Source organism: Pinus tabuliformis, chromosome X, assembly GCF_031772625.1.
Source record: "Pinus tabuliformis cultivar Carrire ecotype Pingquan chromosome X, CPIR1, whole genome shotgun sequence".
NCBI classification, from domain to species: Eukaryota; Viridiplantae; Streptophyta; class Pinopsida; order Pinales; family Pinaceae; genus Pinus; species Pinus tabuliformis.
The window spans coordinates 816643729-816670196 of NC_142308.1; the positions used below are offsets into that span (position 1 = coordinate 816643729).

General features: G+C 34.7%; 1 protein-coding gene across 2 annotated transcripts in view; it reads right to left on the reverse strand.

Annotated features, from left to right (window-relative positions):
* Nucleotides 1–23749: 23749 nt before the first annotated feature.
* LOC149142280 (P-loop containing nucleoside triphosphate hydrolases superfamily protein) overlaps nucleotides 23750–26468 on the reverse strand; it is a 360356-nt gene continuing 357637 nt past the window's right edge. For both annotated transcript variants that reach the window (XM_089449259.1, XM_089449257.1), the window contains exons 12-13: nucleotides 24478–24506; nucleotides 23750–24255 (exon numbers count right to left, since the gene is read on the reverse strand). In XM_089449259.1, the coding sequence (XP_089305385.1) occupies nucleotides 24163–24255; nucleotides 24478–24506 (122 nt within the window). In that variant the 3' untranslated portion in view covers nucleotides 23750–24162. The remainder of the gene's footprint in view (nucleotides 24256–24477; nucleotides 24507–26468) is intronic.

The window sequence follows — 26468 nt, forward strand, 5'->3', positions numbered from 1 at the left end:
ATAAAACAAAACAATGTGATATTGTTTTGTATGCTTAGAATGAAGGCAGTCACTAGTATGTGGACAGTGGATGTTTCAAGCACATGTCAGGAGACAAAAGTGAGTTCTTAACATGAAAACTAGTGGATAAGGGTAATGTAACCTTGGTAACAATGCACCTGTTAAGATTTTTGGTAAAGGAGTTGTCAATCTATCAAATGGAAAAGGTAAAGTGAAAAATATCTTATACGTTGATGGGATAAAACATAATCTGCTTAGTGTATCTTAGATGTGTGATCAAGGCTATGACAGTGATTTTCAAGGCTAAAAATTGTCAAATCAAGTCTATTGGCATAAGTGAAATAGTGGTTGAAGCTATGAGAACAAACAATAATGTTTATGTTCTAAAAGAGAAATCAGGGGTGTTTCTTATCACAGATTGATGAGAGTTGGTTCTGGCATAGGAGACTTGGGCATATGAAATTTGATCAGATAGTCAAACTGATAAAGAAGAATGTTGTCAAGGATTGACCCAGGCTATCAAAACTAGAGAATACAATTTGCAAATCTTGTCAATTAGGTAAGAAAACTCAAATTCCATTCAAGTCTAAGGAGAGATCATCATGAAATCCACTTCAGCTAGTACAAATGGAATTGAGTGGACCATCAAGAAACAAATCACCCACAGGTAAATTGTATTTCATGCTTACAATTAATGATTTCAGTAGGATGATGCAAGTTTATTTTCTTAAAGAAAAATATGAATATTTTGAGAAGTTAAAAGATTTCAAAGCTATGGATGAAAATGGAACTGATTTCAAAATCAAGAGAATTAGATCTGATAATGGAGGTGAATTCGCTTCAAAAGAGTTTGATGAGTTTTTCAATAAGCATGGCATCAAAAGGAAATTTACTGTAGCAGAGACTCCACAGCAGACTGGTGTAGCAAAAAGTGAAAACATATTTGGACAACAGTTAGCCAGAGCTATGATGGATGAAAGAAAAGTTCAGTAGAGGTTTTGGGCCATAGCCATTCACACAACAATGGTAATACTCAAGAAAGCTCATTTCAGACCAAACAATGACAAAAATCCCTATGAGATTTGGTATGGTAGACCTGTGACAGTCAATCATTTCATAGTTTTTGGCAACAATTGCTACATCAAAAGAAATGATGACAAGCTTGGTAATATTGATGCAAGGGCTAATGAAGGCATTTTTATGGGATATTCTCAAAACAACAAAGGGTATAGATGCTATAATAAGAATACCAAGAGGATGGTTGATTGTATTAATGTCAAAGTGGATGAATATGTTGAATCTGAAGAAAATAATTCAGCAAATACCATCTCTAATGAACTAGTCATCAATATTAAGAAGGACCATGAGCCACTTTTAGAGGAAGATGAGGAAGAGCCCTCTAGTCCTCAAGTCAAATATCCTTCAAGATATGTTCAAAAATATCACCCAGCTAACCAAATTGTTGGTGAATTAAATTCAGGTGTGTAGACAAGAAGGAAGTTGTTAAATCCCCCTGCGCAAAGACATGTAGCCATGTTGTCCATGGAGGAAACAAAGGATGTTGCATAAGCTAGTAAAGATGGAAATCGGTTAAAAGTTATGCATGAATAATTAGACCAAATTGAGAAAAATCAGACATGGGAACTTGTTCCAAGACCAACAAACAATAATGTCATTGGCACGAAATGGGTCTTCAGGAATAAGTTAAATGATCATGGAGAAGTGGTAAGAAACAAGGCAAGGTTGGTATGCAAAGGTTATGCTCAAATTGAAGGTTTGGATTTTGATGAAACTTTTTTTCTTGTTGCAAGATTAGAGGCAATCAATTTTTTTGTGGCATTTTCTTGTTTTAAGAAATTCAAAATATATCAAATGGATGTCAAACTTTCCTTTTTAAACAGAGAACTACAGGGAGAAGTTTGCATAGAGAATCTAGATGTTTTTCAACTGACAAAGAAACCCAATTATGTTTGCAAACTTAATAAGGCTTTGTATGGTCTCAAGCAAGCCCCTCAAGCTTGGTATTCCAAGTTGGATAGCTACCTGCTCAAGTGTGGTTTCAAAATATGAGCAGTTGATAGCAATTTATATGTCAAATCAAATGATGGAAAACTCAAAGCAATGGTTTCATGTGTTGATGACATCATTCTTTCTAGTGATTCAAACTTATTAACATGCCAAATTGCAGTAGATATGAAGGCCGAGTTCAATATGATTATTGAAGAAGTTTGGCATGGAGGAATTCTCTTTAGTAAGCACACCAATGGTTACAGGTTGCAGGCTTAGAAAGACTAATGAATCACCCTCAGTTGATCATACTTTATACAGATCTATCATTGGTAGCCTATTATATTTGGTAGCTTCAAGACCAGGAATTATGCAGCTGGCCATCAGTGTTGTCGCAACATTTCAAGCAACCCCCAAACATAGCCATCTTCTAGTAGCTAAGATGATTCTCAAATATCTCAGAGCTACAATGGATTATGGATTGTTGTACCCAAGATGTAAATATTTTTCAATAACTATTTATACAGATGTTTATTGGTAAGGTGATGTTGATGATCGTAGAGAACTAGTGGTGTTGCATTCTTTCTTGGAGAATTTCTAGTTTCATGGTTGAGCAACAAGCATGCTTCCATCTCTTTATCAACAATTGAAGCATAACATATTGTAGCATCTTCTTGTTGCAGTCAATTACTACGGATGAAGTATGCTTTGAAAGATGTAGAGGTGTTTTATGATTAGCCTATTCCTATTATTTGTGACAATACAAGTCCCATCAGCATGTCAAAGAATCCTATTTTCCACTCCAAGACAAAACATATTCCAATCAAGTATCATTTCTTAAGAGAGAACGTTGTCAATCAAATTGTGAAGTTGGAGTATGTTCTTACAAAAGAATAGGTTGTTGATATTTTCACCAAACCTCTCCCAAGAGATCAGTTTGAGTATTTGAGGAAAATATTGGGAGTTGTTCCTCTTGCCTCCCTCCACTAGCTCTTCCTTCAAGAGGAAGAAAGGAAATTGGTATACCTTCAGCATATCAAGAGGAAGTTACCAGGTCCACGAGATAAACAGGATAGGGGAAGATTGTTGACAAGTGGAGTAAGGTTGAGGACCCCAAAGTCAAAGTTAAAGAGCTAAAGTGGTTGGAGACCCTTTTGGCGCATGGTTAAGTTTGGCACACAACGAAAATCAACGGATTTTTTAGCAAAGGTTTTATCCAAACCATTGGATAAACATGTAGAAGACATCATAGAAGTGGGGAGCATATTAATTGGCCCTAGACACAACCACATAACAGCTCAGCCCAACGGAGGCAGCACGACAATTGTACACCAAAAAAAACTTAAGGACCACTTAAGGGAATGAGAAAGATGATGTGGTCCTGGTAGAGGTGCCTTAACAACTATAGAAACAGGCTTAATCATTGATGTAAGACTTAAAGCGAGAGGTCCCCAATGGTACCACTAAGGCCAAAAGGGTTGCAAAGGGCGCATAAAGGCTAAGCCCTGTGATACATGGAAAGACAACATAGTGTTAGAGAAATGGCCAAGACCCATAAATCTTATAAAGGAAAAATGGCAAAAAACAAAGGCCTTTGGACCCTTTCTCTCTCCTCTTACAAAAGGACACATGAGAGAAGATTATTGGTCGAAGGTCTAAGCCTAGTGACAGCTCATCCTGATGGTCTGATCCTAGAAGGGTTTGGGCAGTGCATAGACGAACCAGCACGCTTACTAGGAATCAAGAACATGTGGCAGTTGTCATAGATATCTTGCCCCAACCACATTTTGATTGCCCCATGGTTACAGCGGCTGGACCCCAGAAAATAGCTCATCTCATAGGCTTGTCCCCGGAGGTAAAATATGGGTCCAAAGAAGAAACATTGGTATACAGGCACCAAGACATGAAGGCAGTATGGTTGGAAGAGCAGTGACCAATGGGAAAAGTGGAAAGGCAGACACACTAGGACAACCCACCCTGCAAGCTAGACCGTGGAGGTAATACAAGGGCGCACAAAGGTTTATGGTTGAGATTTATGGAAAGTCACAAAGTGGGAGACAGAAACATTCCCAACAAGTGACGATTTTGTCAAGAAATGAAAAGCACACTCTAGCACATGGTTTTGTAGTAGCATGAAGACCAAGCATAGCAGAGGTGTTTGTATTATAAAATAAGCACTCGGGGCTTATTGCAAAACCGAGTCTACAGTCTTGATTTTTATCTTGTAGTGGATCCTTGTCAGAGTGATAAAAGACAAATTAATAAAAGGGTCACAGAGTAACAAATATGGTAATGTATTATAAATAAAAAGAAAGCAATCCGTGGCTATATGATTGGAAAAAAATTTAATGGAAAACCTTTGGGCTTATGCATGAATGAGTCGACAACTTGAACTTTGGAAGTTAGCCCAAACATAACAATAGAGAGATAAAGCTCTAAAATTGGCATGAATATATCAGTGGCAGTGTATTTGGAAGCATGGATAATTAAAGAGGCAATTTTAGTAGAAACACTAAGTTTGGAAATTCTCCAGAAATAGAAAAGCCCAGCTAAATCTTGTAACAAATTTGAGAATAGCAAATTTGAGCAGTTTAACTCATAATTGTTAAAATTGGAAACTAGGGCCAAACTCCATGTGGGTCATCTTATTTATGGCAGCTAATATTTTTCTTGGATCCCTCTCATCGAGAGGTGTAAGATTGATCTGAAGATCATCCGATTCCGATAAGTATTCATGGAGTTATGAATTTATTTGTGTTATAAGGCAATTCGTCAAGGTAGGCCAACAACCAAATAAACCCCACATGTGCTCAACGTTTTAGTATAAATAGAGGTGGGTTTCAAGTCATTTCAACACACTTGGGATCTCTTCCTCTCTCTACTTGTCTTTGGGTTTTAGTAGGAGGAGAGATCCTAAGGAATAATGTTGCCTTGATCTAGAGGGTAGAAAGTTGGAACTGTCGGAAAAGCCGGAATTGCTGGAACTGCTGGAAAAGCCGGAACTGTCGGAATTGCCAGAAAATCCTGAAAAGCCGAAATTGCCAAAAAAGCTGGAACTACAGGAAAACCCGGAAAAGCCGGAACTGTCGAAAAAGACGGAACTGCTTGGAAAGCCAAAAAAGCTAAAAAAGTCAGGACTACTGGAAAAGCTGGAAAAGCCGGAACTGCCAGAAAATCCAAAAAAGCTAGAAAAGCCAGAAATGTCGGACCTACCGGAACTGCCGGTAACAGCCGTAAATGCTAGAACTACTGGGAACTACCGAAACAGCCAGAGCATCTGTCTCCGAAGGAGAGCAGCATGCAAGGGACAACTAACTAACATTGGGACAGTTGTATGGTACTTAGCAGCAAATACACCAAGCATGCAATGTTACAACTAGCATGTAAGGGACAACTAGCATGCAACAACAAGCATGCTAAGGACAACAAGCATGCTAGGGACAACAAGCAAGCAAGGGACAACAAGCAAGGTGCAGTCAACACATAGGTCAGGATGGCAACATGGTACATCAATGGCACATAATGCAGTACAATGATGGGCACAATCATGATTAATGAAGCGTGATGAGATGCAGCATAGTGATGATGGGTGCAGCATGGTGCAGTGCGGTGAGGTGCAGCATGATGACGAAATGCAGCACAACGATAGGTGAAGGAGTCACCTTGGAGAATTAGTTGAAGTAGCATGTCTTCAACTGATCTCATGTGTCATCTTCTTAGAGATGATCTATTCTCTTATCTAGATAAGTCAAAGTGTTGACTTCTATTGTAAACGTACTATCTCTCTCTCTCTCACTCTGTTGAACTATTGAAGAACATATAAGAAGAATTGATCAGCGGTTTCCCCACATTGGGGTTTGTGCCTGGCTAGTGCCACATCTTGTGTCCTCTTGTCTTGGCTTGTCTTTTGCGATTTATGTTTATGTTCTATCTGCAGTTTACTTTAATGCTGATGTGATTGCTAATCTGGAAAAGATATGGAGCTAACTGTGAAAATTGAAATAAATTGCTCTAAGCATAGAACATACCTAAAATTAACAATAATTTATTGAAGTGACAAGTGAGGAGTAAAAGAAGACTTGAAGAGTAGTTTCAAAAGACTCAGTTGAATAGGACAAAGGAAAAAATTAAAGACTCATGAAAGGATTCAAGTGAAGTTAACTAAAAAGCACAAAAGCCAAAATCATCAGTTAATTTTCTTTATAAGCATAATCAATTGAGAAATATAGAGATATTTAAGTGTGTTGTAGCAGCATGTGAGTTGGATTAAGGTTGTTGGTGTGGATGGTGTATTTATTAGTAATCACAGATTTTTGAAGGAGGTGTTGGAAAAATTGTTTTATTATGTAAGAAGATGTAGCATTCATGGTCTTAGTTTGAAAATGGATGAAAAATGAATCATTGATGTCAAGCAAGTTGTAGATTGTAGATTAGGGGTTGTGGCTCCTTATAGTAGGTGTTAATAAATATTTTGGGTTGTAGCAAATAAATCAGGGAGTTATAGCTTCCTATTGGTTGTAGACAGAAAAATTTGTAACAATAAGTTGTAGCTTGCATTGTGAATAAATTGAAGAGCAGTTTGAAGAACTTATGGGTTCCTTGTATTACTTATATTATTTTATGTCATGCTCATATGAATGAAATGTTGAACTTATTTATGGTGTGCTAATATCATTGCATAAGTGAAAGAAAGTTTTTTTTTAATTGTGAAAATTCCTACAATATTGATTCACGGCCCCCCTCTCAGTATTGTCCTGGTTTCTAACATCTTCTTCTTCTCTTGGAGCTTCATATAAGTCGGAATTTGCATATCTTCTTTCACATGTGCGAGTAGGAGAGAGAGAATACCATTCTTTGACCAACATTGACTTTTTGGTGTTTGGGAGCATTTTGACTTGGTTGAACTTCAAATTTTGGATATGTTTTGGAGGCCGAATTCTTTGGTAAGAAGGACAAACTTTTATAAGCACTTTGACCTTGATTGGATGTAGTTCTACAACTAGGGTTTCAACAAACTTTGACTTTGACTTTGACTGATTTTGGAGGAATGTTTTGACTTATTTTTTACTAGCATTCAAGGTCGCATTTTTGGACAGTTGACCAATTTATTTTGGAGGCAAGTTGACCATTGACCATTTTCTGCTACTACTACTACTATTGACTTTGACTAGAATTGTAGATTCGACTTGTTGACCAGATTTGACAATTGGGCTCATCATTTGGATATTGATTAGTTGGTTTTGTTGGATAGTCAAAGGTTTGAATTTTACTCTTGTTAATGAATTGAATCAATGTATCTCTCTGTTGATCTTTTTATGACAATCTAATAAGAAGAAGAATTTGAAAGAGTTTTCCCCCTTATGGGGTTTTTCCCTAGTCTTTGACCAAATCCTGTGTCTCTTATTCCTATTCATTGTCTTCTATTATACATTTCATTTACTATTCTATCTACAATTGTTATTTGTTACTGCAAGACTAAATTTATTTGAAAGTGATTGCTAATTGAAGAAAAGAATTGGGCTAAAGTGATCGTATCAGCATTGAATAGTGGAAAATTAACATCATGTGAACATACCATTAGTATTTTGTGGAAAATTCTTGAGGTCTTGATCTAAAATATTCTTTCATAAGGAAAAGTGTGAGACATAACTCTGAGTATAATTTTGCAATAAAAAGAAAAGGTCGTCTTCAAGATTGAACACTTGGCAAGATATGAAGCATATCAATGGCACAAGAGGCACACTTCATATCAACAAGTTGAGGTATGTGATAAGTTTTCTAGACAAGAATTGAATAAAAGAGCTAAAGAAGTATACATGAAGTAGCTCAAGAAATTTGGCAAAGTATTGGCACACCATTTTATATTTTGGGTATGCATGTTTTTTTTTGGTGACCTTGTCACAATATGTTCTTGTTGATATCATACTGCTATGAAAATAAGTTGATTTCCTGACCAGATTATATTACTAGATGTCAAAGATTTGTGTGTTAAACAAAAGTAGTTACATATTTTGAGTAGTTAAAGTATTCTTGATTGAGAAATTGTTGTTGATGTATGTTGGGAAAAGTTTGTGACAAAAATAGTTGTGTGATTGTAAATACTGATCAAAATATTCATTGATTAGATATTATTGGAGATATAATTTTGATGATCAACGGTGGCCGATGAGAATATAATGTTGATGTTAAATTGATGAGCTAGGGTTTCATGTTGTGACAATGAGCTTGAAAAACCTTGTTATGTTGATGTTAAGACCTGATGTTATCAAGCAAAGGATTACTATTGTTGATTTTATTAAATACCTAATATGTTGATGTAGTGTTGTTGATGTCTATACTTTTTAGATAGAAGGAATGACCTGTTGTAAAGTTTTAGTGAACCCACGTTTCAGACTACCAAGTGAGTCCATCATCAAGGGATGCGTCAATAGATATTCTTCAGATCTTAATGATGTATCCAAGAGCTAGATTTAGGTTATATATATAGGAAATTGAAGAAAAGATGTAAGAAAATAGGTCGGCTAGATTTTCATTTAATTAATTAATTAATTTTCTTTATTTAATTAATTAATCAAACTAACAAGTGAATAAAACAATAAATTAATAAACATATTAATAAAGAATAATTAATTAATTAATCAACCCTTAATTAATTAATTAATTAACTAATTAATTTAATTAATTAATTAATTAATTAACTAATTAATTTAATTAATTAATTAATTAACTAATTAATTTGATTAATTAATTAACCAATCAAATTAATAAATTAATTAATCAATCAAATTAATAAATCAATTAAACCATATATTTAAAATAAAATTAATAAACATAGTAAGTAAATAATAAAATCAATTAATTTATAAACCTATTAATTAGTTAATTAAAAAAAAAATCATAATAAATAAATTAAATAAAGAATAATAATTAATTAATTAAATGAAAATCTAGCCGACCTATTTTCTTACATCTTTTCTTCAATTTCCTATATATATAACCTAAATCTAGCTCCTGGATACATCATTAAGATCTGAAGAATATCTATTGACGCATCCCCTGATGATGGACTCACTTGGTAGTCCGAAATGTTGGGTTCACTAAAACTCTACAACAGGTCATTCCTCCTATCTAAAAACTATACTCACCTGTATGGATTCATTATTTAACGATGTCTATACTACTGATGGTCATATCATTACTATTCAGATTGTTGCCAAGAAATTACTAGGGTTTCCATATGTTGATCAAACTTGAAGGTTATGTCAGTATCATTTCATTGATAAAAAATGCAAAATAGGGTTAAGGTTGCTAGTATGGAAAGCTAAGTGTGATCATGTGGTTGGACAAAGTGATGTTGAGGCATGCTACTAGGTTTTGTAAGTGACATATAATCGCTAGGCAAAGATAGAGTTTGCATTTGGTAGAATCACTCGTACTAGAATATGATGTTAAGTTAAGTTATGGTTTTGATCTTCTTGAGTTAAAGAGAATTGGTTTTGTTGTTGATGACCTTGTATTACAGAGTGAAAAAGTCAACAAATTGTTTTTATATTTTTAGTTAATATTGAGCAAAGGTGGATCTAGCCTGAAAATTGTGAAGGGTGGCGAGGTGGTGCAAGGCGGAGATTGGAGTCTCCTTCAGGTTGGGGCTTGAGAACACTTCAGGGCGGCATGGTGGTGCTAGGGTAGGTTGAAGCCTGTGTAGGGTGTTGGAGCATCCTTTCAGTCAGAGCTGATAAATCCAAGGTGATAATCGTCCTTCCAATTGGAGTTGGTAAATCAGGGCATTGGAGTGTCCTTCAAGTTGGATCTAGTAAATCAAGAAGTTGGAGCTTCCTTTAGGTTTGAGCCTCCTTAGGTTAATGCTAAAAATCTTGGAAGTTGGAACTTCCTATTGATGTAAATTTTTGAAGACCTATATTAAGAAGCGTTCAATGGTTTTTCTCCTGGAAGGGTTTCCACCTAAAAATATCTTGTGTTTACTACTTTTTATAGTGTGTATTGTTGAATGGTGTTGATTCATATTTTGATCTTATGCTAATGTTAATTAATGCTCTAAAAGATTAAAAATTAACTAATTGAAGTGAAATATTGATTCACCCCTTTGTATTTGCAACATGCTCCTCAATACTCTTATTAGTTGTAAGATTGGAATCAAATGTTGATTCCACAATTTTGAACCTATCTCCATGAAATTATTCCATTCATGTTCTAGATATGCCTCTTCAAAACAAGATGACTCACCTAATTTCCCATTGATATTTATAAGTGTTACATGATTAACAAGCAACCTAAAAATGTCACCATCTCACACACCTCTAGCCAAAGTCCTCAAACATGCTAGACTAGAATCATGTATATAACATTTATATGCTTCAAATGTAATTCCACACTAAGGACCAACCATACAAGACACTAAAAGAAGATTTTTCTTCAAACCAAGAGCAAACAAAACTACTAGAATTTTGAGTTACTTCAAAAGTATTTTCACCATGTTTGGGGATGCCTCATGAGATTTGGGTACATGGTGTGTGTTTAATCCCAAATTATATTAGATGGATTGCATCATGAGATATAATGCATGATGGATAATCATAGTGGGTATAGATTTCTTAGTGGATGCTTGACCTCAATTTATTGTACTCTTTGTATTTTTCCCTTGGGAATTGGAGATGTCTCAATAGCTTGGAGGAATCTCTTGTTCATAAATTTCCCTTTTGGTAGCTTATTTTACTACTCAGAGTATTGTAAATCGATTGGGATTCCTAGGGCTTCAAAAATGTACTTGCAAAGGGTAGCTAATATAGTGGAGTACATTGTTTTAAAGGCTAGATGGATATTATGGAGGCTCATGATGGAGCAATGTAAACTTGCCTTGGGTAGATAACATCATCTTGGAGTCATTATTTTGTATGAAATCACCATTAAAGCATGACACTTGTACTCTAGAGTGGATGTCTCACTTGTGTGGCCTACAAGGGATCATGTAGGTTTCTTATAAGGGCTTAAGACCCACATGGTATTCTTGCACTCTCTTATCTCTCATATAATAAAGGAAGGAGGGAATCGATACATAAAATGATATTCATCCACTCACTTGTATTCACTATTGTGATAAAATGTGACTAAGAGAAAAGAGTGAGCACTTCCTTTCTCTCTCTATCTTAAGTCTTCAATTGAACTTGTATTCTCTCTCTTTCTCTGTCAATGATAGGGTTGATTGGTAATCTTTGATTTTCTTAGAGAATATTGGAGTTCTAGGGTCAAGTTTTATTCCTTCGAGATTGGAGATAAGGGTTTTGAGAGACAAGGCAGATTTGTGAAGAAGAGAAGAGGAGAAGATCTTGCCTTGGAGATTGTGTTGAAGAAACTCTTTCACTTGGATATTCTTGGTTGAGCAAGGTTTTGATTATTTACCCTAGGTAAGGATTTTTGGATAGTTGAATTTATTTTACAAGATGAGAGAGAATACTATGATATGTACTTGTACTTTATCATGAGATTATATCTAAAGTTGTCATCTGTCCATATTTTATGTCATTCGAAATTTTTCATCTTTTCTCCTTGAATTACCAAGAAGTTTGACATTATTTCAAGTGAATATTGTGATCTTTCTGCTACTTTTTACATTCTAATTTATAGTAACACTAAATGTTGAAAATTTAAGAGCTAAGACCTAGAAAACCTTCTAGGAAGGAGATGAAATTTCAATTGTTCATTAACTCCTCAAGGGCATGAAATATACACTTGATATTAGAGCATGTTATGGGTTAGATCATTGTTTAGATTAGAGGGATTTTGTATTTGAGCTAAAGTTTACTTAGGAAAAGTACTTGACCTAGATAAGGTCATTAGATATGAAATCCTAGGTCACTTATGAGAAGAACCTTTGTTGTTTTTTACTTTTATCTTGTTTTGGACACTTGTACTTTCACCCTAAATCCAAAATTTTCCCTTGCATGGAAATGGGAAGGATAAAATACATCTTTGGGAAGAGGTTACATTAATATGAATTAAAAAGGAATAATTCTATCTATTATTGGGTCTAGTTGGCTAGTGAGGAAATATTCTATTACATAATTGTGTATATGCCAACTAGATCTATGTGGATTGAGGGTCTAGGAGTGTACCTACAATAGGAACGGGAACTAAAGCTTAGTATGCCTAGCTCCTTGAAATAGTTTCTTTTGGGCCTAAATTGTAGGAAACCATTGTTGTGTCATTGTGATCAGTAGTTGAAAGTGGTAGTAAGATCATTAGAGAGTAGCAAGCCACTAGAAATTGGTTATGATCACTAATAAAGGAAATATTAAATTCATTGCTTGAAGGGGGGAAACACTACTATATGGTTACGTTCACTAGTTGAAGGTGGTAGTAAGAACCATGCACACCATAATCCTATGGGAATTGGGGTTGTTGCAAGTCCAGGTGTTGAAATTTGTCATATTCAAGATGAATTTCCCTTGGAAAACCCTTCTACCCCCTAAGAAAGCCCAACTGCCCCAAAAGGAATTCTCATTTGGTTAAATGCAATTATTATTTTTATGGCTCAAAACTATTTGGGCATGTGATCCACAAATTATATGAAAATATATTTAAATGTAAAATTTGAATTTGAAACTTTCCCTCCCATACTAAAGTAGGCCTCACAAGAAAATCCCTCCATCGAATTTGATAGATAAGATATCTCCATGGATCACTTGTAATCATCACATCTAAGAGAGAGATATTCGCTAATGGCTTATTAGATTTTAGTAAAGGTTTGCACAACTTTGAGCCACATAATGCACTATGTATTTGCCTATCACATATGCTTTTGACGCTTGAATTTTCTCTATGGCTCGCATTCAATAAACAGTGGTTCGTATTCCTAATTTTTGAGGCACGCACTTGATACATGGGGTTCGTTGGCTCATCACTCTATATATTGTATGGGCATTGTGTCACTTGACTATATGGGCATCACCTAATTATACATGAATCCTCTTAATGGATTGGTATCATTGGATTGGATTGATTTCACAGAAGCATGGTTCGCTCAATTCTACAATGGAAATGTTACACCTTGTATGGTATCACTTTGAGGCTCTTCAATTTGTATGGCATCATTTATATTTTGATTCCACTCTATGGAACACAATAGTCACAATATAGTAGTTTGATTATAAAAAATGTTGCTCGCACTACAGGACTTCGATTATGATGTATATTTCTCAGAACTCTGACTATAATATATGTTGCTTGCACTTCAGAACTTTGATTATAAGTATTTTGCTCACATTACATTGCTCAAGTTTGACTATAATATGTGGAATGTTTCTCACACTTAGTTTTAGTGATTAGATCATATCTTGTAGCTCACTCTTAATTATATATGGTTCACACATCATTTAAGAATGGTGGAATATATGTCCAATAACACAAATCAATAAGGAAATCAAATTGCAACCTTGTTATATAAAGGGATGTTGTTTGAAGCTTCACCCAAACCTTTGTAGAGAATACTAAATGAAACATTGGCTTGTTAAATAATGTTATCACTACTTTATTTGTTTCAGTTTGTGGTCAAGAACAAAGAACCATTGATATTAATGAGATGTTGAGGTGCCTTCATTAGAAATATAATTATAGTATATCCCATCCTTATGTGTTAGTTAAGGTAGCTTAGGTTTACTTCAAACTAATTTCATGTTGGACATTAATTATGTTCCTATTTCTAGAAGGTCATGGAGAAATAGGCATCTAGGAAATGGCACATTTACTTTGAACAACAAGTATGTCACATGCATTCTCAAACCTAGTAGTTTAGGGCACATCCTTTGGGAGGACAATAATATATTTAAGGTTTATTATGATATTGTAAACGGGGTTGGATTCATGAGCATTTATATCTCATTTTCTATGGAAAACTTTGTTTTTCTTGTCATCATCAAAAGGATTGGATAATGCATTCTTTAAGAATTATGGTGTATTGATTGTTATTGTTAATTCTTGCATACCTCTTGCCCATTCCTACTAGTTAATGTTGTTAACTCTTTTTTGTATCTCTACCCTAGATTAGTGAAATTGTTGTAAATCCAAGTTGTTCTTGGTCTAGATGATTTGTAGGGTAGAATTTCCTTGGTTATATTTCCAGTGAATAGGATAAGATTGTGAAACAATTGGAAGTGGGGATTAGGGCATATTGTTCAAGTGATATCTATTCAATGTAGATGCCTCATTTGAAATCTCCATCTCCAAATAGGCATTATCTTTATGACACAATACATGCTTCTTTAGCTTTCACAAAAAATTACGGAATCAGAATTTTTGTTACATAATGCACAACCCCAACCAATTGATTTTATCTGCTCTATTAAATTAATTCAAATGACTAAATCATAGAGAATAAAAAAAAGTAATCATAAGTCTGCTCATGATAACTGAAATGGACTTCAACTATTATTTTATTCATTTATAATGTGTTGTTACATACAATAAATTCATATCTAAGAGTGGAGTCCTCATAGTACTTTAAATTCATATGATGTCACGCAGTGATACCACACAACAACCAAAACACCCTCACTAACTCATACAATAGCCAATTGTCTCTCTCCAAATCATGCAACATCCAAAACCAAAGCCCAAAGTCTAAGAGCCAAAAGAAAAAGAAAAAACCCTTTTCTTCCTTGTTTCCGCAATTTATTTCTTATGCTACTGACCCCTTCACATTCCAACTGAAACAAGTCGTTTCCCATGTTGTCGACCTCTTTGCATTCTAGAACTAAATCGATTTGATTCCTCACAATACATGGAAAAACCAAAAAATGTAACCTACATTCCATTCTCATAGCATGTTTAATAGTGGTTGTCCTATAGTAGCAACTGTCACTTTGGGTGTGTCACTAACTGCACATAAAAAAAAGTATCATCACGTGATCCTAAGAGTGTCATCAACTCAAAAGTAATCATCACTTCGATCAAATGTAGCTATGGGAGTAGCGAAAACTATTAGCTGGGTGTATCAACAAATAACATATTAGGAGCATCAACAACTCAAAATACATGGGAGTAGCAACACTTATTTTCCTACATTATGAACTCAAATAGAAACTTGTTTTTGGTTGATGAGGATTGTTTGAGGCCAAGGATGCTCCTGTGTCATACACCCTTGGTAAGAAAATATGACCTAACAGCTCATGTGGTAGTTCCTTCAAAGAGTGAAGTACCCTGTAGGTGTGCTAACTCTTGTTCAGTCACCCACGATGCATCTTTAAATCCCTTGTTTTTCCATTTGACCAAATACTCTAGATACTCCTTTCGGCGGGTCTTCTTTCCAATCCTTGTGGCCATAATTTCTTCCACTTCTTCAACATGTTTAACCAATTATTGTTCCTTCCACTTAGTGGGCGTACCTATCTCTTCAATGTTATCTCCTTCATGGAACTCATATGGATTAGCCACATTAAATATCAAAGAGATATCCAAATCTCTCGGCAACAATAGCTTGTAGGCGTTTTTGAAATTTCTTTGAAGAATTTTGCATGGGCCTATTTTCTTATATTTCAACTTGTTGTAGGTAACCCTAGGAAATCTTTCTTTCCACAAATGCGCCATTACCAGTTCTTCTACAAAAATATTTACTCTTCTTTTCAAATCTTCTTTCTCCTTATATTGGTCATTACTTTACTACAATATTTTCTTCACATGTTCATGCATTTCCTGCATGTTGTGTGAAAAATCATTTACATCAGCGCTCTTTCTTTCCTCCAAATCTAGAAAGCACATCAAGTCCACAACACCTTTCGATGACTAGACATAAACAATCTGAAATGGACTCTTACCAATTGATCTATTCACCAAGTCATTGTATGAAAACTCTGCCTATGCCAAGACCATATCCCACTGGTTGGGATTTTCACCACTCAAGCTTCTCAACAAATTTCCAAGACTCATGTTCACTACTTCAGTCTGTCCATCTGTCTATGGATGATAGGTTGAACTGTATAATAGTTTAAATCTCATTTTATTTCATAACTTCCTCCAAAAGTGACCCAGGAACCTTGTATCTATATCTGACGTAATGGTTCTTGGTAAACCATGAAGTCTCACTACTTTGAAAAATAAAACAACCACTTCAATAGCATCACTTGTCCTTTTGCATGTTATGAAATGTGCCATCTTCAAAAACCAATATACAACAACCATCATTGAATCATGTTTCCTCTGTGCCCTTGGCATCCCTAAGACAAAGTCCATGCTCACATCTTCCCAAGGTCTTTTTGGTACCAAAAATGGAGTATACAAACCCATATTTTGACCTATACCCTTTTCTAGTTGGAAAAATATACATCACTCAATAAACTTTCTAACATCCTTGATGCTAGGCCAAAAATACTTATCCTTTACCAATGTTTCGGTCTTATCAATGCCAAAATGTCCACCTAAACCTCCACCGTGTTGATCCTTAATAAAATTCAGCCTTAGTAACCCTTAAGGAATGCACAATTGTTGATTTTTAAATAAAAATCCTTCTTAGATATGGTAATCCAAGAACATGGTTTTGTCCACACTCCAAAGTGCTTTACAATTTGTTCAAGAGCCTTCTAAAAAATCGACATCTTATGCAAACAATTCCATGCTTTCCAAACTCACCACTTTTACTGATAAAGTGTTGAGTAGCAACACTCTCCTACTCAAAGCATCTACAACTTTGTTTGACTTTCCAAATCTATGCTTACAAACAAATGTATAACTTTGGAAGAACTCAACCCATTTAGAACGCCTTCGATTTAACATACCTTGGCTATTGATATATTGTCATGCCTTGTGATCAGTAAAGAAGAAAAATTCCTTGGGAAACAAATAGTGTCTCCACTTCTTCAAAGCCTACAAAATAGCATAACATTCTTGATCATATATATAATACTTCTTCTTAGCATTGTTCAACTTCTCACTAAAGAATTATATTGGCTTTCCTTCTTGACTTAAAACTACCCCAATTGTTGTCCCACATACATCACAGTGAACTTGGAATACTTTATCAAAGTTTGGAAGCACCAAAACGTGTTTCTATGTCACCTTATATTTCATATCTACAAACATTTTCCTTTCTACTATTGTCCATTTAAAATTCCCTCTTTTCATGCACTCAATACGAGGTGCACAAATCTAGTTGAAATTCCTAATGAATTTTCGGTAGAAGCTTGCCAATCAATGGAACCTCCTCACCTCAAAAGTAGACTAAGGTGTTAACCAATCCAAAATATCCTTCACATTTTCAAATTCATATCCAAACCTTCCTTGGAAATCACAAATCCCAAGTACACTAACTCATCCTGCATGAATGTATATTTCTTCAAGTTGATTAGCAACTTCTCTTCCTTCAACCGCTACAGTACTTTCCTTACATGTCCCAAGTGCTTCTCTCTTTTTTTGTTGAAAATTAAAATTTCATCCAAGTATACTACAACAAGTTTTCCTAAGAATGGTTTCAATACCTCATTCATGAGCCTCATTAATGCGCTAGGGGCATTATTTAGCCCAAATGGCATAACTAACCATTCAAACAATCCACCCCTCGTCTTGAAAGCAGTGTTCCACTCATCACCTTCCCTGATCTGGATTTGATGATAACCACTCTTCAAGTCTATCATTGTGAAATGTGTAACCCCACTCAAACAGTCCATAATATCTTCCATCCTTGAAAAGGGAAATTAGTACTTGATGGTTATCCTATTAATGGCTCTAAAATCTGTGTGCATTCTCCATTCAACTGTCTTCTTTGGAGTCAATAATGCTAGTACTGCACATGGACTTAAACTTTCTCTTATTAGTCCTCTATTAAACAACTCATGTACCTACTTATTTACTTCCTCACTCTCTCCTGGAGTCATCCTGTAAGGTAACTTGTTTGGTAAGCTCAATCCAGGATTCAAGTCCATTTGATGAGAAATGCTTCTCATGGGAGGTAGTCCTTGTGGTAATTCATCAACAATAATCGCCTTGAATTCATATATCAAGGATTTAATTTCTCCATGTATGGTTTCTAATTCCACTTCCTCTTGTACAGCCTTTGGAATCACTGTTAAACAAAAATTTCCCTTTCTTTCTTCATGTACAAACACCTTGGTTGAACACAACATGATATTGTTGTTACTCGTGCTTATACCTCCACAACTTTCTATTGTTTCTTCTACCATTACTGTGAGATTGTACTAATGTTCACCTTTCCTGAACTCATATGTGTTTTCCCAACCATAATGGTAAACTTTCCTATCAAACAGTCAGAGTCATCCCAAAATTATGTGGCATGCATCCATCTCAACCACACCACACAATGTGTGCTCCTAAAGGCTTCCAATTTGACAATTCAATAAGCATTGCTCAGTCACATCCACTTGTTGTCCCTTTTGTAACCATGAGACTCTGTAAGGATTTAGATGGACTACACTTTTGAATTTAAGCTTGTCCATGACTTCAATGGACACTAAATTATTTGTACTTCCCCCATCTATAACTAAGTTACAACACTTTCCTTGGATCTTACATTTAGTTTTCAAAGCTTTCCTTCTTTGTCCTGGTTCTTCCACTATCTTTTTCTCAGGCTTGAGAAACACTCTACGAAACCTTAATTTTTCTCCCTGTTCTTAGTGAAGTATAGTCACATTTTATCCATCAACAAAGCTTCATCGACTTGTGTAACATATGTTCTGGCTTCACCTCTTCTCCCTAAATTATGTCCTTTCGAGCACTCAGATTTCTTATGTCCTTCAACTCCACAATGATAACAAGTAATTACATACTTGACCTTTCCTTTTCTGAGACTTCCTTTTCCTCTTCCAACACTATTTCCACATCTACCACATTGACCATTAGTGGATTCGTTTTCCTTTTCACTGCCTCTATCAATCCTTGTCTTACCTTTGCCTCTAAAACCTCTTCCTCTACCTTTCTGTTGTTTTTTCCTATTCAATTTTTCCTCTACCTTCAAGGCAATGTGATAGGCTTCCTCAACATTCCAGAGATGATGTGTACTCATTTCATATTTTATCAAGTATTTCAATCCATTCACATACCTTATGACTTTGAAATTTTGGTTCCTTTATACCGGATCGATGTGGCAGTCAAAAAAATTCTTCGGTATACAAACGAACAGAGGTTCCATTTTGTCTTAGATTATGGACTTGCCTACACAAATTATGTTGGTAATCAAGAGGTAGAATTTCTCCTTGATCTTCGTGACCATCTTCTTCCAAGTCTTGATCTTTTCTAGTTGATTATTTACGTTGTCCTTCTGTAGCATATCCCACCACAATGCATCATGACCCTTCAACTTCATCCCGAAAAATCTCACCTGATTTGGATCCTAAATATTTTCATACTCGAAGTATCTTTCGAATTCCCCAGTCTAATCAATGAGCACATCAGCTCTCATATTGTCATCATAACAGGAAACTTCAACTCTTGCACTACCTCTATTGCTCAAGTGTGAAATTGAACTTGCTATAAGGTTTCTCTCCTCGTCATCTTGTTCTTCATCTATTTCTTCTTCGACCTTTGAATCTACTTCTACATCTCCATTTCTTCTATGCTACAACTCTTTTACTCTTTGTCTTAACTCTTCTAGTTCTCGATTTCTTGGACCTCCTTGCCCTGCTCCTCTTCTCCTCGGTGCATCCTTATAAGTTGTAAATTTCTCACAAACATCCATAGACCTCAACCCAAATTTTGTATCCCAACCCGCACCTTTGGAACTCTTTATGAGCAACCACCGAACAAGGTTTTCTGGTATCCTGTTACTTGAAGCGAATCAAGGTGCAAATCCTAGAACGAAACCCGCTCTAATACCACTTGACATCATCTAGGCTTTTGTAGCTTTCATAACAAACTACATAACCATTATTGTTGTCACCGAGTGCACATCACCAGCGATTTGATTTTGGCTATTGTATTAAATTAATTCAAATGAATAAATCAAAGAGCATAAACAAAGAATAATTCAAGCATGCTCACAAGAACTTAGCATATACTTCAAATATTGTTTTGTTCATTTAGAATGTGATGTTACATACAAGAAATTCAGATATGAGAGTGGAGTCCTTAGAGTACTTGTAATTCATATGTTGTCACATAGTGATACCACATAGCAACCAAAATACCCTCGCTAACTCGTACAAAACCAGACATCCCTCTCTAAATCATGCAACAGCCAAATCCAAAGCCCAAAGTCCAAGAGCCAAAAGAAAAAATCCCCTTTTCTTCCCTATTCTCGTAATTTATTTCTCACATTGTTGACCTCTTCGCATTCCAACTGAAACAGTAATTTCCCATGTTGTCGACCTCTTCGCATTCCAGAATTGAATCGATTTGGTTCCTCACAATATGCGGACAAACCAAAAATGTGTAACCTACATTCCATTCTCGTAGCACATTAGTGGTGGTTGTCCTATAGAAACAATTGTCGCTTTAGGTGTGTTAGCAACTCCACACAACAAAGTATCATCACACAAACCTCGGAGCATCAGCTACTCAAATGTAATCATCGCTTTGATAAAATGTAGCTACAGGAGTAACAACAACTATCAGTGGGGTGTATCAACAACTAACAAAATAGGAGTTTCAACAACTCAAAATACAAGGGAATAGAAACACACATTTTCATACAATATGAACTCAATCATAAACTTGTTTTTGGTTGATGAGGATTTCCTGAGGCCAAGGATGCTCCTGCATCACTTTAGCTTTCATTTTTTACTTCATGACCCAATGGAAAGGAAAAAAATTATCAAATCCATCCCCAAAGTTGGTAGTGTTTTACTTTTATGTGATTTATCTACTCATCAACCTTTCTTTCTTTCATTGAGTCAATTCATAGGTCATAAAAAATATTAGGGATACTCCCTTAATGTTAGCATTAACTAACCCAAAGTGCGAGGAGCTTATAGGTCCTTAATTCCTAAACTAGTCACCTAATGCTCATTCTAGGTGACAACACTATTTTATTAAAATTCCCTAAGAATTATCTAATTAAATTTGATCATGTCAACACGACAACCTTAAGAAAAACAAATAAGGACAACCTTGGATGACCATTTAATTATTTATTTGTATAAATATGTAATTAATCCTCATCAAAGTGTATATACTAGAAAATAAAACATACATGTGGAGTGGATAGAGGAACAACCACCTTAGCTTTCCCAAGTTTTCTCTACGATGTTATATTTTTCTCAATGAATTCCTAACATGAATCAATAAGGATTTTCTTGCACAATTATCCTTCCTTATGAAACTAGAGAATGTAGTATGATTTCGTAATGCTTTGACCTTTTCTTAATCTATATTTCACAATGTAATGGTAATAGAGTGCACAAATTGTCAAATTATACTTTGTGTTTATTGCTCCTATTCATGCTTTTGGAGTGCTCTTGAATTTACATTATAAATTTTAACACCATAAACAAACTTCAAGAAAATATTAAAGGTGATCTCTTTACATTTTCCTCAATTTGTTTGAAAATAGAATAAGCTTTATTTAAAGAATTAGTTATTCTCCTTATGAGGCAAATGCACTAAACTTCCACAATTGGTAGCAAAACCCTACTAATCTTCTACACCACTATAGTCAACAATAGTTATCTGTGGTTCTTCATATTTTCCTTTCAAACATTATTGTTAATCTTAACATACTTTTCTATTGTTAGAGAATGTAGTAGGGAAGCTATTTAAACCAATTCTCCTTAACCTTAATAATTGCTTGTGAAATTTAGTTATCTTCTAATGTTTATTATATCTTTTCATCAAACAATTATCAAAAGCAGAAACAATAAAGACAATAGACACGAGAAGTAGGCTCCATGCCAAAGAAAAACCCCTCCAAGGGGAAAACCCAAAAATAATCCCTTTTGTTCTTATATAATCTACTTCAAATGAGAAAACCAAGACCCAAACTCCTGGACCAAGTCCTCCTCTAAGCACCAAGTTAGCCCTCAAAGAATCTCTTCCAAGTATGTCAAAAATCAACCAAGACAACAAGGGTCAAACCTTCTTCAACTTGCTCCAAATCCTAGCTTCGACCCCTAATCTCAACCTGCAATTTTCAACCCTGCAATAGTTGTAGAAACCCTAATTCCTCTTTGCACGTGTGAGAGAATAGGGCTCAAAATCATAACGTCCTTCTTCTTCTTGATTTGTTCTTGCTTCCTTGACCTTGCGCTTGCTTCCTTGTTTCTCCTTGCTTTAGATCAAACTTGTTTCTTGTGCAGATCGAATATGTGTCAAATGAGATCGGACCTATTTCCATATATACACAATAGTGGGGGTTGAATAGCGTCTTCTAGGCCGACTTGTCACTAGTAAGGCCAACTTTTGCTTGGGGGTTTATTTTGGCTTTCATGACTCGAAATAAATTATTTGACAAGTTACAACTTGCCCAATAGGGTCTTATACAAATGATATTGACCCTTTTGACTCATGAAAATAATTCTTATGACATGAAAAACCCTAGAAGCATGAAGAATGTGCTTAACCTAGAAGACCAATCAAAATAAGCATGAAACCCATGCTTGGAAATAATAATGTTTCTTTCTTCTTTTTCTTGTTACATAAGATATACATAATTACACGAGTACAATGACAATTATGAAGACCGAAACTAGTTACATTTTCCAACACCTACAAACCTCAATTCCTTGTAGAGAATCAAGCATAGGTCAAGACCTCTAAACACTCTTGGCCAATGTGGATTTTGATCAATAGCTACCACAATTTCTCACTTATTATCCATTTTTCATTTATCTCATGCATGAATATTTTTTATATCATTGTTATTTTGAAAGGAGAAAACAAAATCTTGGGGTCTTGTAGCTTATAATCTATGAACACCCATATTTTATTCATTTGGAATAAATGGTATGTCATATATTATACCAATGATAGTTGTAAAAGCATTAAAGAGTCATCTTGTGCCTGTGTTTGTATGGTGATGTGTAGAGTCTTCCATTAGGAGGTTTGTGAATTGGCCACAATTTTCCCTAAAGATGTGTAACCACAGATAACACATGACTTATGAATCACACACCTATAGTTGATTGAGCATGAATCACATGATAGTGAATGTAAATCCTTCATTGGACATTAACAATCTTCAACTCTTTCAATTTTTTAGGTGTCCTCTAGGGGTTGAAAACATAAATGCAAATGACCAATGTCTTCAATGGTCTAGTTCAATAACTCTATTGATTATTATTGGTTTTAGGGTGGGCTACTAGGAATTACATTCAATACTTTAGTTATTTCCTTATTTCTTCATTTCTTTGCTAGTAAAATATAATCATTAATGTTGATATGCTTTTTATAGGGACTTTTAAGTTTGGAAAGACATGTGATACATGTTGCATTGTTATGAATATTAACTTAAGCATTGAGTGAATCATGATTGTGACCTACTTTTATTACTCAAATAAATGAATCATAAACCAAATTTTTTAGCTCTTGCTAGTAGAGATAAGCTTCATAAACAAAATATAAGTGAAAATACAACTATTGTGGAGATTAGATATGTTGACTTTTATTTCGTTATGCTAGCCTCAATTTAGGGAAGTGTTAGTTTCTACATGGTTTGAAGACATATTAGTGTATAATGCAAACCTAGCAATAGAATTGAAATGCTAGATATTGTACCTAGCCACGCACATAATTGAAAAGGTAAAGAAAAACATTTAATATATGGAGGCTAAAGGGCCTATTAAACCAACCATTGTATACATAATTAGCTATTTAACTTATAAGATCATAAATTTACATAGCATTTGTCTCAAAATAAAGATGTCTATCTTTTACAAGAGGAAACAAGGTGATGGAATTAAAAAAAGACCTCATACTACAGATTTGCTTCAAGTTAATAGTGAGAAGTAAAGAAATTTCAACATGTTCCAATTTTGAGCTTGCTTACATATTTTTCTTTGTTGAGATATAGAGAGGGAGGAGGGGCTAAGCCCATTAGATCAAATAAAAAATGTAGCTTTACATTATATATTTATGAGAGAGAGGCGTGTTTCCACTATAAAGGAAAATCTCAATTAAATATCATATAAGAAACTATATATTCTTATATGAAGGCACAATTGTTAAACTTCAACATTGATGAATTACCAAGAAAATCGAGAAACTTCAAGTGGAAGATTCAATAGAGAAAATCACCAAGTCTGCATTTTTTCTTGTTTGGGCAATAAGTTCAGCATTTTTGCGGTCATTGTAATCAACCTGTAATGTCCATTCAAAAAAGAAGAGTTAGGGCATTATATTAAAATTTGCATACAAAACATGATTGAAGAAAGAATAATAAAGTCGGAACCTAAACTACAATATTGGACTTCTATATAAAATCCACTGATTGAAGCCCTAGATTTGGCAAGTGCTTATGCTCAAAGATGCCATTTATAATAGAATCTCAAATGCATAAGGAGCTAGTATTATAATACTTACTCGCCATTTGGCATATTCTGGTGACTTCCCTGAAAAATAACAGTGCAAGTCATTAGTGTACCACTATATAGTCATATATCATTACAACCAACACAAAATGACCTCTAAACCAATATATGCATGTTTTAAGCTCTCGAGTGGCCTATGGCCCCTTAAATGTTAATTGAGTTTGTGAGATTGAAGATGAATATTCAAATAAGCAATTTTGTCTCATTTTTATATGATTTTAACATTAAGATTGTTCTAAGAAAGGTGGTAAACATTTCAATTTCAATCCATGTTTGGTGGCATGCTTAAAACAATGTTGGCTTTCATTCAGACTCCTTTGTGATGGTTATCATGTTTTTCCATGGGTTTGCCTACAAAATGAAAAACCAAATAAGGGTCATTATTTATTAGATTTTGACACATATTCTCCACCAATGCTCTCACTCGTCGAAGGCTATTCTTAGTGTGACATCTAATCTTACCTTATGTATCATCATCCATCTTCGTTGTTTTATGGCCAATCATTAGTCATACCCATCAAATATTGCCTTGATACCTTTATTCAGTTTTCCGTCTTCAAGCAATGGGAATTTTACTTTAAAAGGGAATCTATAAAATACATCATGCATGTAATTTCTTGGTAGAAAGCATAAGATACTTGTCCTACCCAATTATCTACTTGCCAAGGACCATTTGATTCCTATTATTGATCCCTTTATGTGATATATGTCTAATTATGCAATCCTCAATAAAATGAATCCCTACTTAGAATTCCATATTCCTATGTTGGTAGATTTACTGCTTCATTCAATTCCTCGTATCTACATGATCTCTTGCAATCCTCAATAAAATGAATCCTTACTTAGAATTCCATATTCCTATGTTGGTATATTTACCGCTTCATTCAATTCCTCATATCTACATGATCTCTTTGAAAGAAAATTGTAAATAGAGTTACACTAAGAGTACCTTGGTCTCTTTGGCTACCTAACTTTTTATTTCCTATGGATTATATCCATATAGGGTTTTGGATGATAACACCTTTCTTGGCATGTAATACATGGAGTTTTATCCAAAGTTGGATGAGCATGGATATGACTACCATATTCGGTACATGGTGCAACAATATATATATATATATATATATATATATATATATATATATATATATATATATATATATATATATATATACATACATACATACAGATATATATATATATGAGAACTCCTCTCTTATATATATATATATATATATATATATATATATATATAAGAGGAGTTCTCATTAATATAGGATATGATATGTAAATAGTACGTACAAAATAAGTATCTAATCACTCTACTATCTAAGTCTAGATTTCATTAGTGATAAAATCATAATTATAATCACTCACAGAGTCACCATGTTGTTTAAATAGTCAACGAGTTGTTTAAATTGTAGTGCCCCATTCTAGTTGATATGAGATTTAGACATAATTTGACTTATATATTATTCTTTGAGGACATCAGTATGATGATCCAAACTTTTTATGTATTTTGAGGAGACATATATTCATAATATTATGATATCTTACCTTCAGTTTGATGATGATGGTGTCGATTATAGCCTTTGTATGTGATCATTATGAGGATTACTAGATGGTAGTTATATCATGTTTATCAAATTTTACTGACTATTTCCTGAGTGTGAAAGGAAAGGAGGACTATGGACACAACCCCATACCATGACAGTTTGAGTCAAGTATTATTTATATATGTTTGTTTTGGTATTTTGTATTGAGGCAAATAGTGGGTATGCTTAAATATGAAACTACAATGATGAGTGTTCTCACATTTTTGCAGGCTTTGATGAGTGTTGACCGGACAACCCACATATGGGTAGTGGGGTTGTAGGTGAAGGAGGCCAAACATATTTGGAGGGGTATGATCAACATCCCTAATCATACCTACTAGCACTCCAGTTGTGGCTCGGGATGAACTATGTGGGGTACTTATCCTTG